Source organism: Oncorhynchus nerka, linkage group LG17 (assembly GCF_034236695.1).
Source record: "Oncorhynchus nerka isolate Pitt River linkage group LG17, Oner_Uvic_2.0, whole genome shotgun sequence".
NCBI classification, from domain to species: domain Eukaryota; kingdom Metazoa; phylum Chordata; class Actinopteri; order Salmoniformes; family Salmonidae; genus Oncorhynchus; species Oncorhynchus nerka.
The window spans coordinates 48,769,297-48,782,540 of record NC_088412.1 but is presented as its reverse complement, the minus strand read 5'-3'; the positions used below and the strand labels follow the sequence as shown (position 1 = coordinate 48,782,540).

Sequence of the window (13,244 nt, the reverse complement as noted above, 5' to 3'; positions counted from 1 at the left end):
GAGTTTTAACTAATACTATTAGCATTTAGCGTAGCGCATTTCCAGAGCTCTAGTTGGGACGCAAGCAGGTTAACAAGAGAGGATATAGAGTTTTGTTGATTAAAAGCAGTATGTATATGTTTTTAAATAACATTCTTAGAACGTATAAACATTTTATTGTTTTTTTATGTAAAGTTTTTTTCATTTTCTGAGAACGTAACTGAGCTTACTGATGTTAATGTGTACAATTTTAAAAAATACATTCACAGAATATTGCCAAGAACTGACATAAAAGAGAACCATACATTATCTGAATGTTCGGAAAACATCTCTTAAGTCACACCATTTTTGAGAACTTTCCCAGAATGTAGTAAAAATATGACATTAAATAGATCCACATGGGAACTTGTGTGTAATGTTCTGTAGAAGTACTTAAATTCCTACAGAAGAAAGTTGTTTCTTAACGTACAGAACAATTTGAGAACATGACTTTAAATAGAACCATGAGGAAACCTGGAAACATTATGATGAAGTACTGAAATTCCCACAGAAAAACGTTGTTTCTTAATGTTTTCAGAACTATTTGAAAACATTCCAAATGTCAAACCCATTGGAGAACATTCCTAGAACATTACCAAAATTGCAATTAAATGTTACCATGTCTGAACTTTTAGGAAACGTTCTATTAGACTAATGAAATTCCAAGAAAATAACGTGTTTTTGTCAAGTTCCGTAAATGAGCTGAGAACGTTCCAAAACCAAGCATCTATCCTGCAACATTCCCAGAAAGTTGTGGCAAGGTTGTATACAAAATAACCATAGGACAACCACGTGCTCACCAAGCTCAAAGAAACATATGGTTCTCAGAACATTATGTGCTAGCTGGGTATCTGCTCAATAATAGGACAACCACGTGCTCATCAAGCTCAAAGAAACATATGGTTCTCAGAACGTTATGTGCTAGCTGGGTATCTGCTAAATAATAGGACAACCACGTGCTCACCAAGCTCAAAGAAACATATGGTTCTCAGAACGTTATGTGCTAGCTGGGTATCTGCTAAATAATGGGCTGTAAAACAAAGGGTTTAAAGGGTTATTCATATTCATCACCTGTGTTTAATGTTATGCTTCTCTACTGACTATCTGGAGCCAGAGCCAAAACCTATGTGAGGATGAGATACAATCAGTGTTCCATTCACTGTACTTCCATGCTCCAGAGCAGGCAAATGAAGCACGGAGCAGGGAGCACTGAACATGGGAGAGTATGGAGCACAGGAGAACGCTGAACAGAACATAGCCATATCCTCAATCTGTAGCTCTGAGTGCAGGATGGGATGTGGTGACATCACAATCACACACTGACCCATTGTCCTTGCGCTGAGCCGACATCCTAAATATGGAGCCTGTCAGAGACTGTTGCTAAAGACAACACATACAGTAGCTTAGTTAAGGAGGATGGAAAAACAAGTCGATATCTGACTCCTTGACTTATCACCTCCTGGTAACCAGGTTTGGTTGGCCTCCAAAAACATTTGTCTACCAGCTCTAGGCTCATGGAGTTGAATTAGAGAAACAGAAGTTAGGCTCGGACTTACTCTCGGTAAAGGTGCAATCTTTAATAATTACAGTGACTGCTTTTCAATGATCAAATAAATGACAGATTGTGGCTTTAAGTCCTTGAGGAGAAAGGTTGAGCAGCCACACCACTGACTTGGAAACACCTCAATCAGCTGTGTCCCTCTGAGGCCACGGGCCATGGGGCCATAAGCATTAGATCAGCATCACCGATATGACAGAATGTCAGAATGTTGTTCTCACTGAAGAGAAGAACAAAATACCTCTACGGCTAGCTAGCTAGCTGATGTCAGCCTGTTGGATGCTCTTTTGTCGGTAGCCTATAGGAGCAACCCCCAGTTATAAATTACACCCCTCCCCACTCTCACAAGTGTCAGGACGAGTCACTGGCAGTATTTCAAGAGGAATGACATGTTATTTTAACCACCTGTTGATACATGAAAAAAGGTGCTTCGACACCATCACCTTGCCTCTAAATCAATACAAAGGCCTGCCAAATTATTTACTTATTTATTTTTATTTTTGGGGGGCTTTATTGAGTGTGTTTGAGAAAGAGGGCCAACAGAACACTCAATGCATAATCACAATAAATTAGGCTTAATTGCTAATTTTCCCCATTGCTCATGCACACCTCTGCTCTGACTTGCGGGAAACACACTTGAAAGAAATGTTTCCAACATTCTCTCAATCTATTTATGAATTCCAAACACTTACCGGAGGACCTGGTTCTCCTTTGGGTCCGGGGAAAGCTTCGTCATAGTCTCCGTAGAAGTAGTCTGGATCCTCATAACCATAGTCGTAGCCTCCCATGTCCACATCGTAGGCCTCTTCCTGGCCATGCTCCTCTGAGGTTTCCACCTGGTTCTCCCGGTACAGGGTGGTGCCATTGGGTCTGAACTGGGTGTCCAGGAGGTGGTCAATGGGCTGGAGCTGGGGGTTAGAGTCCCTAGGCCTGGAGCTGGAGCTGTTCCTCAAGCCATCCTTCAAGTGAGTCTGCTTGACAGGAGAGTTTATACCTGGGGTGCCTATGGTGACCCGTTGGGGCCTCCTGGGGCTCCTCTCCTCCATGTCATTCTCAGACTGGGGAGAGTGCCTGGTTGAACCCCTTGTAGGGCTGGATCTGTAACTGGGGGTGGTACTTCTGCGGGTGATTCCCAGGGCCTCCAGCCCACTGAGGGTGCCTGAGGACAGGCTGTTGTGGACAGCAGTGACGGGGGTATGGATGGAGTTGAGGTGCTCTAGCAGGGAGCTCTGGGTCTGGATACTGACCCCCAGGTGTGGCTGCTCTGAGGGGCTTAAATACATTGTTCCGGACCTCTCCAGAGAGGGGATGGGGGCTGATCCGGCCGAGGTGGACGTCTGCTGGGTGTGGGAGTCTACAGTCAACAATGGGGGCACCACCATCTGGGACTCCAGAGAAAGAGGAATAGGAGAGAATGCCAGGGAGCTGGAAACCTCCATATCCGAGCTGGGGGGCCATCGGAAAGTGTCGGCCAGCCGGCATTGTCTTTTAAGGTAGTCGCAGTAGCGCGCAGCAGCCTGGGCCAGGGGGTAGATATCCAGCTGGCATATGAGGCCCTGGAATTGGGCTGCTTTGGAGTTCATCCTTCCTAAGGTGAGCAGGCCTCCGGATCCTGACCCCAGGGTCTGTGACCGGGTCAGCGTCTGCTCTCTCTGCTGCACCGCCCCGCAGTCCGCATGGAACGACACAGAGCGTGGCCTCACGCCCACAGCGAAAGAGTGCTGGCGCCCGTCGTTCACGTCATAGGTGAAGTAGACGGAGGTCTTCTCGGCAGTGTACACGACCACCTTCCCGGGCAGCAGCTGGATACCAAACTGCAGCTTGTTCCTGCTGTCACGCACGCTGAAAAGGAAAGCATTGTTCGCTCGCCAGGAGCTTAGGCTCACCACAACAGAAAACTCCTCACCGAGCTCCGGCGGGAACAGGCTCCCCGTGGGGGCTTCAATGTGGGCATCCAGGCTAAGTAGGACCCCGGCTCTTGGGGGTGGGGATGGAGGAGAGGGCGAGCTGATCCCAGAGGAGAGAGTCTCTCTGCTGCCGGTGATGCCCAGCTGATGGAGGATATCGACACCTGTGGAGGAGAGAGCTGTAAGTTAAACAGTCAGACCCGTGCAACATCTTAACATCTTACAAACAGTAATAGGAAGAGGCCATCAGCATCATCACTACCTCCAGTGAAACATGGTGGTAGTAGGGGATTACTCAATGCACTGTATATACAAATGCTAGTGGAAAAGGAGGTAGGAAAGGAGATGAAAGAAGAAGAAGAAAGACAATTATGAAAAAAGAATGGAAAGCAAGTAGAAGAGGACCATGAAGTGAATATATAGGTGGAAGGTCTGATCAAGGCTCGGCCACACTGACATCACAGATTACCCATAGTCCTCCTCAGACAGCCAGGCAAGTGAGCCATGCAGCTGGGTTCCAAATCAAATCCAATTTTATTAGTCACATGCGCCGAATACAAGAGGTGTAGACCTTACAGTTAATTGCTTACTTACGAGCTTACTTAAAGAGACTATACATAAGATGACAACAGAGAGTAGCAGTGGTGTGGATGGGGGGGGGCAATGCAAATAGTCTGGGTAGCCATTTGACTAGATGTTCAGGAGTCTCATGGCTTGGGGGTAGAATCTGTGTAGAAGCCTTTTGTACCTAGACTCTGCTACCGCTTGCCATGCGGTAGCAGAGAGAACAGTCTATGACTAGGGTGGCTGGAGTCTTTGACAATTTTTAGTGCCTTCCTCTGACACCACCTGGTATGGTGCCATCTTGGATGGCAGGACGTTTGGCCCCAGTGATGCACTGGGCCATACGCACTACCCTCTGTAGTGCCTTGCAGTCGGAGGCCAAGCAGTTGCCATACCAGGCAGTGATGCAACCAGTCAGGATGCTCTCAATGGTGCTGCTGTAGAACCTTTTGAGGATCTGAGGACCCATGCCAAATCTTTTCAGTCAGTCTTTTCACGACTGTCTTGGTGTGCTTGGACAATGTTAGTTTGTTGGTGATGTGGACACCAAGGAACATGAAGCTCTCAACCTACTCCACTGCAGCAGAATGGGGGCGTGCTCGGTCCTCTTATCCCTGTAGTCCACAATCATCTCCAGACAGGAGACTATAGAGAGATAGATGGTACAGTACAGTACTACCACACAATAATATATGTGTGTGTGTGTGTATGTTTCAAACAGCTTGTTTGAATCAATCTGCCACCAGAGATTCATGATCTTATCTCCTGCTGAGTCATGAATCTCCCAGGTGATTCCTCGAACGACCTGTCAGACCTGCTTTAATTGAAGTTCAGCAAGAGAACCGTGTTTACAAAGTAGTTTAAAAAGTAGTGAAGCGTTTTCTCAGCACGGTAGCTATCTAAGCTTTGAATCAGGGTGTAACATGACTAAAGGGAAGCATTACAAATGTCAACAGCATGGCACAATATTTTTGAAAAAGCATATGATATGACAAATGAGAAAAAATAGGTATTAAATATATTATGGACATAAGAAGCAAAAGGAATCAAAACTCAGCGGCTTTACAGAAGACACAACTTGTGTGTGTGTGTGTGTGTGTGTGTGTGTGTGTGTGTGTGTGTGTGTGTGTGTGTGTGTGTGCGTGTGTGCGTGCGGGAGGGAGGACAAACTGGCTGACTGATGTGTACGCTCAGTGGAATCCAGGAAATAGGAGAATGTCAGTGGGGAGATCCCGGGAAGAGTAGGAGAGGAGAAGAAGGAGGAGGGGGGTAGGAGGGAGGAGGAGGAGTTGGAGTTGGAGGAGAAGGAGCAGTGGAAGGTATTTTCATTGCTAATCCAGAGACACTAGTTTCCTTTGAAACAGCTCATCCCCCCCAAGCTCATTGAGCTGCTCAGGGAGCTTTTCAAAGACTGTTTTATTGATTTGGCAGAACAGGAGTGAAGAGAACTTAACCAGCAGTTTGCATGCACGCACGCATAAGATATATGGCAAAGGAAATAGAGACTGGTAAATAATCAGACATCAAAGCGGTAAGCTATTTTAGAACGAGTTGCACATATATGACCTTGCGACCGTTCATCTTGGTAACGGGTCAAATGGCACAGCTAATAAGTTATTTAGAAAAGCGTAGTATAAATGTTAACAGCAGAAAGTTGGGGAGGAAGGGGTAACAGATGGTGGCTGACATTTACCTTTGTCCAAGTTGTATCATTAGAACGTACACATGGAAACACTTAGCAAAAAGCCGTATGGATTCAGCGATCATAGAATACTCTAAAATGGAGATTCAAACAGAGTGACATTGGAGACCATTATCTTTGGAAATAGATCTATGCCTGAACTGTAAACAGCATAACATTGTACTTATTTCGAAAAATGTTGTTTAATGAGCGACATTAGCTCACCAGTCAATAGGCTGTATAGTGAAGGGGTTTCTCACAGTTAAAGTCCTGCAATAAGAGCTATGATGTTATTATTATCTTCACAGTTCTGTTCTTTAGATGTCACTGAGTAGGCTGATACCACATTTCAAGGACCCATAGGTCCATAGGTATTTGCCAATTATGGTGGAAAATAAGTATTTGGTCACCTACAAACAAGCAAGATTTCTGGCTCTCACAGACCTGTAACTTCTTCTTTAACCTGTTACTCCTACCCCCTACTTTTTCGAACATTCTGTTAAAAATCGCGCAACATTTCAGCGCCCTGCTGCCAGGAATATAGTATATGCATATGATTAGTATGTGTGGATAGAAAACACTCTGACGTTTATAAAACTGGTTAAATCACGGCTGTGGCTATAACATAACGTGCGTTTCATCGAAAAGTGCAGGAAAATCTGATCACTGAAAATTGGAAAATATATCAATGCGCCACTTGCATGTATTGTCTATGGGAAAGCAAATTACCTGGAGCCAAGATTGCAATTCCTACAGCTTCCACACAATGTCAACAGTCTTGTCATTTGCCTACGATTTGTTTCTTGGTCAAACGAAGAAGAGACAGCCCATTTCTTCAGGTCTCGGACCGGATATTTTGGTTGAGATTTACCCGGACATTATTTCCAGACGTACCCCTATAGAATATACTTCGTCTCGTGATCAATTTGATCGCTTATTAACGTTTACTAATACCTAAAGTTGCATTACAAAAGTATTTCGAAGTGTTTTGTGAAAGTTTATCGTCGACTTTTTTAATTTTAAAAAATGACGTTACGTTATAAGACGCTATTTTTTCAGTTTATCACACAGTCTTCATAGATCGATATCTAGGCTATATATGGACCAATTTAATCGAAGAAAAAGACCCAATAGTGATTATGGGACATCTAGGAGTGCCAACAAAGAAGATGGTCAAAGGTAATGAATGTTTTATATTTTATTTGTGCGGTTTGTGTAGCGCCGACTATGCTAATTATTTTGTTTACGTCCCCTTCAGGTATTTCGGGGTGTTGCATGCTATCAGATAATAGCTTCTCATGCTTTCGCCGAAAAGCATTTTAAAAATCTGACTTGTTGCCTGGATTCACAACGAGTGTAGCTTTAATTCAATACCCTGCATGTGTATTTTAATGAACGTTTGAGTTTTAACTAGTACTATTAGCATTTAGCGTAGCGCATTTGCATTTCCGGATGTCTAGATGGGACGCCTGCGTGTCAGGTAGGAGCAAGAGGTTAAGAGGCTCCTCTGTCCTCCAATTGTTACCTGTATTAATGGCACCTGTTTGAACTTGTTATCAGTATAAAAGACACCTGTCCACAACCTCAAACAGTCACACTCCAAACTCCACTATGGCCAAGACCAAAGAGCTGTCAAAGGACACCAGAAACAAAATTGTAGACCTGCACCAGGCTGGCAAGACTGAATCTGCAATAGGTAAGCAGTTTGGTTTGAAGAAATAAACTGTGGGAGCAATTATTAGGAAATGGAAGACATACAAGACCACTGATAATCTCCCTCGATCTGGGGCTCCACGCAAGATCTCACCCCGTGGGGTCAAAATGATCACAAGAACGGTGAGCAAAAATCCCAGAACCACACGGGGGGACCTAGTGAATGACCTGCAGAGAGCTGGGACCAAACTAACAAAGCCTACCATCAGTAACACATTACGCCGCCAGGGACTCAAATCCTGCAGTGCCAGACTTGTCCCCCTGCTTAAGCCAGTACATGTCCAGGCCCGTCTGAAGTTTGCTAGAGAGCATTTGGATGATCCAGAAGAAGATTGGGAGAATGTCATATGGTCAGATGAAACTAAATTAGAACTTTTTGGTAAAAACTCAACTCGTCGTGTTTGGAGGACAAAGAATGCTGAGTTGCATCCAAAGAACACCATACCTACTGTGAAGCATGGGGGTGGAAACATCATGCTTTGGGGCTGTTTTTCTGCAAAGGGACCAGGACGACTGATCCGTGTTAAGGAAAGAATGAATGGGGCCATGTATCGTGAGATTTTGAGTGAAAACCTCCTTCCATCAGCAAGGGCATTGAAGATGAAACGTGGCTGGGTCTTTCAGCATGACAATGATCCCAAAACACACCGCCCGGGCAACAAAGGAGTGGCTTCGTAAGAAGCATTTCAAGGTCCTGGAGTGGCCTAGCCAGTCTCCAGATCTCAACCCTATAGAAAATCTTTGGAGGGAGTTGAAAGTCTGTGTTGCCCAGCAACAACCCCAAAACATCACTGCTCTAGAGGAGATCTGCATGGAGGAATGGGCCAAAATACCAGCAACAGTGTGTGAAAACCTTGTGAAGACTTACAGAAAATGTTTGACCTCTGTCATTGCCAACAAAGGGTATATAACAAAGTATTGAGATAAACTTTTGTTATTGACCAAATACTTATTTTCCACCATAATTTGCAAATAAATTCATTAAAAATCCTACAATGTAATTTTCTGGATTTCTTTCTTATTTCGTCTGTCATAGTTGAAGTGTACCTATGACGAAAATTACAGGCCTCTCTCATCTTTTTAAGTGGGAGAACTTGCACAATTGGTGGCTGACTAAATACCTTTTTGCCCCACTGTATGTTGATTGGACTAAATTGTTTTGGTATCTTTTAGTTGTCACTGTATTGGACTAAGCAGAGGTGATTTGATGATTTTTAAATGTTGAATGGTGCTGGAAGACTGGTGCTGGAAGACTGGTGCTGGAAGACTGGTGCTGGAATAGTGGAGGCAGCTCCTGTTTTCTTTGCAACTTGTGGTAACTCTGTGGTTCTAAATCAATAGTTGTTTAGTGGTCCGAAAATGTCCGAAATATTAACTTACTTGACCATGCTGTAGGTCATGTAACTGTCTGTTACTGTATATGCAATATGCTTTGTGGACTTCACTGGACAGAGGTTGCTATCTAGTTTTGTGATAAAACAAAGGTGTGGTTGATTTTATTCTGATTGTCTCTGTCTTTTTGGCCTATATATCACAGTTGAAAGGAATATGAATTAACAGGTTATAGAGCAAACAACATACTTATCACAACACAGAGGTTCGCTAGCTATCTTCACACCGAGTACAATTACAAGGAGGAGGTTATCCTAGATCACTAGCCCTACTCTGAGACGCTTTGTAAATATGGGCCCTGGAAGAAAGCTGTTGTCATATTCCTTGCACAGCAGTCCTTTCACCACTGGACCCCAGAGCAGGGGTAGGCAACCCTGTTCCTGGAGTGCCACAGGCATTGCAGGATTTTGTTTAAACTATGCATCACACCAGGGGTGCATTCAGTTCGCTTGAATGTTTGCTACATTTCGGAATGGTTTGTACCGAACGCCATGTTTTCTCAAAACATTCTTGTATGTTCTTAAACAGACTTTGAAATGCGTTTGCTCTGTTCGGTGGGTGTGCCGGGGTGTGGCTTGAAGCAATGAGTGAAGAATTTAAAGGGCAGCAGTACATTTTGAAACCACAAACCAACCCCTCCCTATTTTTCAACTAGTCATTCAGTACAAAACCATTTCCGTTCTATGGAACATTCTATAACGTTTTTATGTACTGAACGCAGCCCTGATCAACTGATCAGTGATTGCCTAAATTCAACATACCTGGTCTTCCAGGTCGGTTAAATAAAAAATGTGACGTGCCTGCGACACTCCCGGACCAGGGATGCCTACCTGTCCCCCGCCCCTGTGCACGTTTAGTTTTTTGCCCTAGCACTACACAGCTAATTCAAATAAATAAAGCTTGATGAAGAGTTGGTTAATTGAATTAGCTGTGAAGTGTTAGGGCAAAAAACTAATTGTGCACCGAGGGGGGGACCAAGTTTGGGAAACCCTGCCTTAGAGGTATTAGTAAATGCTTATGAACTGAATATTGCATATGAATTTCCATTTATCAGCTAAACTAACAAAATGGTTGACTTGTTTAGCAACATGTGCAGTACATGCTAATATGGCTTTGGTGAGGAAAAGTATGCAATGCATTTGTCGTCATCTCCCTATCAGGCCACTGCATGCTGTGACATGGGCCTGGATGGCAACACATATTCAAGCTGCCTGACTAAAGACTGTCCTTCAGTGGTACTGGAAACAAGGGCCTGACCTGGGAGTACAACTACATTCTCTCTCTGTCTCACAGCAATGTTTACTGTTATTTTTTTTGTATTGCTTATTTCACTTTTTGTTACGTGGAGTGGAACAGGGAAATCCAAGAGCAGACTCAGACGAGGAGACTGGGATGAAGTAACCAAGGTATTTATTGAAACACAGGGGGAAGATGGAGTGCAGGCCAATGGAAGCTTAGGCAAGTTGCAGAAACCAGGTGCTGAGGCTGGAGCGAGAGAGGTTGGGACAGGATCTAAATAGTAACACATGACTATAAACGTAGACTGAGTGAGCAGAGATTATGATTTGGAAGTTTGGAAGTGGCATGACTGAGTATTTGTAGAGGTCTTGATTATGGAACAGGTTGCAGCTGGTGGGGATCGGCTCTAACTCCAGCACACCTGTCTCCGCCCACACAATCACACACACAGAGGGAGAGAGCACTGGGGGAGTGGCGGCAGGTCAAGGAGACACAGGATGAGCAGTAGGGGGCGTGGCAGGAGCAGACTTAACACTTTTGTTTATTATCTACAGTTGAAGTTGGAAGTTTACATACACCTTAGCCAAATATATTTAAACTCAGTTTTTCACAATTCATAATATGTAATCCTAGTAAAAAAAAGTATGTCTTAGGTCAGTTAGGATTACCACTTTATTTTAAGAATGTGAAATGTCAGAATAATAGTAGAGAGAATTATATATTTCAGCTTTTATTTATTTCATTACATTCCCAGTGGGTCAGAAGTTTACATAATCAATTAGTATTTGGTAGCATTGCCTTTAAATTGTTTAATAACTTGGGTTAAACTTTTTGGGTAGCCTTCCACAAGCTTCCCGAGAATAAGTTCTGTGAACTGGTGTAACTGAGTCAGGTTTGTAGGCCTCCTTGCTCGGACATGCTTTATCAGTTCTGCCCATAAATGTTCTATAGGGTTGAGGGCTTTGTGATGGCCACTCCAATACCTTGACTTTCCTGTCCTTAAGCCATTTTGCCACAACTTTGGAAGTATGCTTAAGGTCATTGTCCATTTGGAAGATCCATTTGCGACCAAGCTTTAACTTCCTGACTGATGTCTGAGATGTTGCTTCAATATATCCACATAATTCTTCTCCTCACGAAGCCATCTATTTTGTGAAGTGCACCAGTCCCCCCTGCAGCAAAGCACCCACACAACAAATTGCTGCCACCCCCGTGCTTCACGGTTGGGATGGTGTTCTTTGGCTTGCAAGCCTCCCACTTTTTACTCCTAACATAACGATGGTCATTATGGCCAAACAGTTCATTTTTGTTTAATCAGACCAGTGGACATTTCCCCAAAAGTACGATCTTTGTCCCCATGTGCAGTTGCAAACCGGTTTTGGAGCAGTGGCTTCTTCCTTACTGAGTGGTCTTTCAGGTTATGTCGATATAGGACTCGTTTTACGATGGATATAGATACTTTTGTACCTGTTTCCTCCAGCATCTTCACAAGGTCCTTTGCTGTTGTTCTGGGATTGATTTGCACTTTTCGCACCAAAGTACATTCATCTCTAGGAGACAGAACGCGCCTCCTTCCTGAGCGGTATGACGGCTGCCTGGTCCTATAGTGTTTATACTTGCATACTATTGTTTGTACAGATGAGCGTGGTACCTTCAGGCATTAGGAAATTGCTCCCAAGGATGAACCGGACTTGTGGAGGTCTACAATTTTTTTCTGAGGTCTTGGCTGATTTCTTTTGATTTTCCCATGATGTCAAGCAAAGAGGCATTGAGTTTGAAGGTAGGCCTTGAAATTCATCCACAGGTACACCTCCAATTGACTCAAATGATGTCAATTAGCCTATCAGAAGCTTCTAAAGCCATGACATAATTGCCAAGCTGTTTAAAGGCACAGTCAACTTAGCGCATGTAAACTTCTGACCCACTGGAATTGTGATACAGGGAAATAATCTGTCTGTAAACAATTGTCGGAAATATTATTCACAAAGTAGATGTCCTAACCGACTTGCCAAAACTATAGTTTGTTAACAAGACATTTGTGGAGTGGTTGAAAAATGAGTTTTAATGACTCCAACCTAAGTGTATGTAAACTTCTGAATTCAACTGTATTTCAGCGGTACTACCAGTAGAGCTGGTATGTGTCTCAATGGATGCCTTACTAAATGGACTGTTTGAAAATGTGATGAATAAAAAATTACAATTAAATATAGTTATAAAAAAGAAATTTGAATCACATTTTAATTTTGCGTACCCCTGAGGTACCCCAGTTTGGGACTACATGCCCTAGAGCACACAAAAAACTATACATACCTCGGCCTAAACATCAGCGCCACAGGTAACTTCCACAAAGCTGTGAACGATCTGCGAGACAAGGCAAGAAGGGCCTTCTATGCCATCAAAAGGAACATAAAAATCAACATCCCAATTAGGATCTGGCTAAAAATACTTGAATTAGTTATAGAACCCATTACCCTTTACGGTTGTGAGGTCTGGGGTCCGCTCACCAACCAAGAATTTACTAAACGGGACAAACACCAAATTGAGACTATGCATGCAGAATTCTGCAAAAATATCCTCAGTGTACAACGTAAAACACCAAATAATGCATGCAGAGCAGAATTAGGCCGAATGCCACTAATGGTCAAAATCCAGAAAAGAGCCATTAAATTATTCCACCACCAAAAAGAAAGAGATTTTCAAACCTTTCATAATAAAGCCATCACCTACAGAGAGATGAGCCTGGAGAAGAGTCCCCTAAGCAAGCTGGTCCTGGGGCTCCGTTCACAAACACACCCTACAGAGAGATGAGCCTGGAGAAGAGTCCCCTAAAGAAGATGATTCTGGGGCTCTGTTCACAAACACAAACAGACCCCACAGAGCCCCAGGACAGCAACACAATTAGACCCAACCAAATCATGAGAGTACTAAACAATTATTACAAATTAACATTGAGAAAGGCCACCATAGGCAGACCTAGCTATCAAGAGAAGACAGGATATGCGCACACTGCCCACAAAATGAGGTGGAAACTGAGCCAAATGTATGACCATATTAGAGACACATATTTCCCTTAGATTACACAGACCCATAAAGAATTCGAAATATGGGAGTTGTGATAAACTCCCATATCTATTGGGTGAAATACCACAGTGTCCCATCACAGCAGCAAGAT

General features: G+C 43.5%; 1 protein-coding gene across 1 annotated transcript in view; it reads right to left on the bottom strand.

Moving 5' to 3' along the window:
* Window positions 1–13,244, bottom strand: part of LOC115145412 (collagen alpha-1(XXIV) chain-like) — a 213,867-nt gene that overhangs the window by 165,777 nt on the left and 34,846 nt on the right. The window contains exon 3 of the mRNA XM_065002804.1: window positions 2,269–3,647. Within this exon, the coding sequence (XP_064858876.1) occupies window positions 2,269–3,647 (1,379 nt within the window). The remainder of the gene's footprint in view (window positions 1–2,268; window positions 3,648–13,244) is intronic.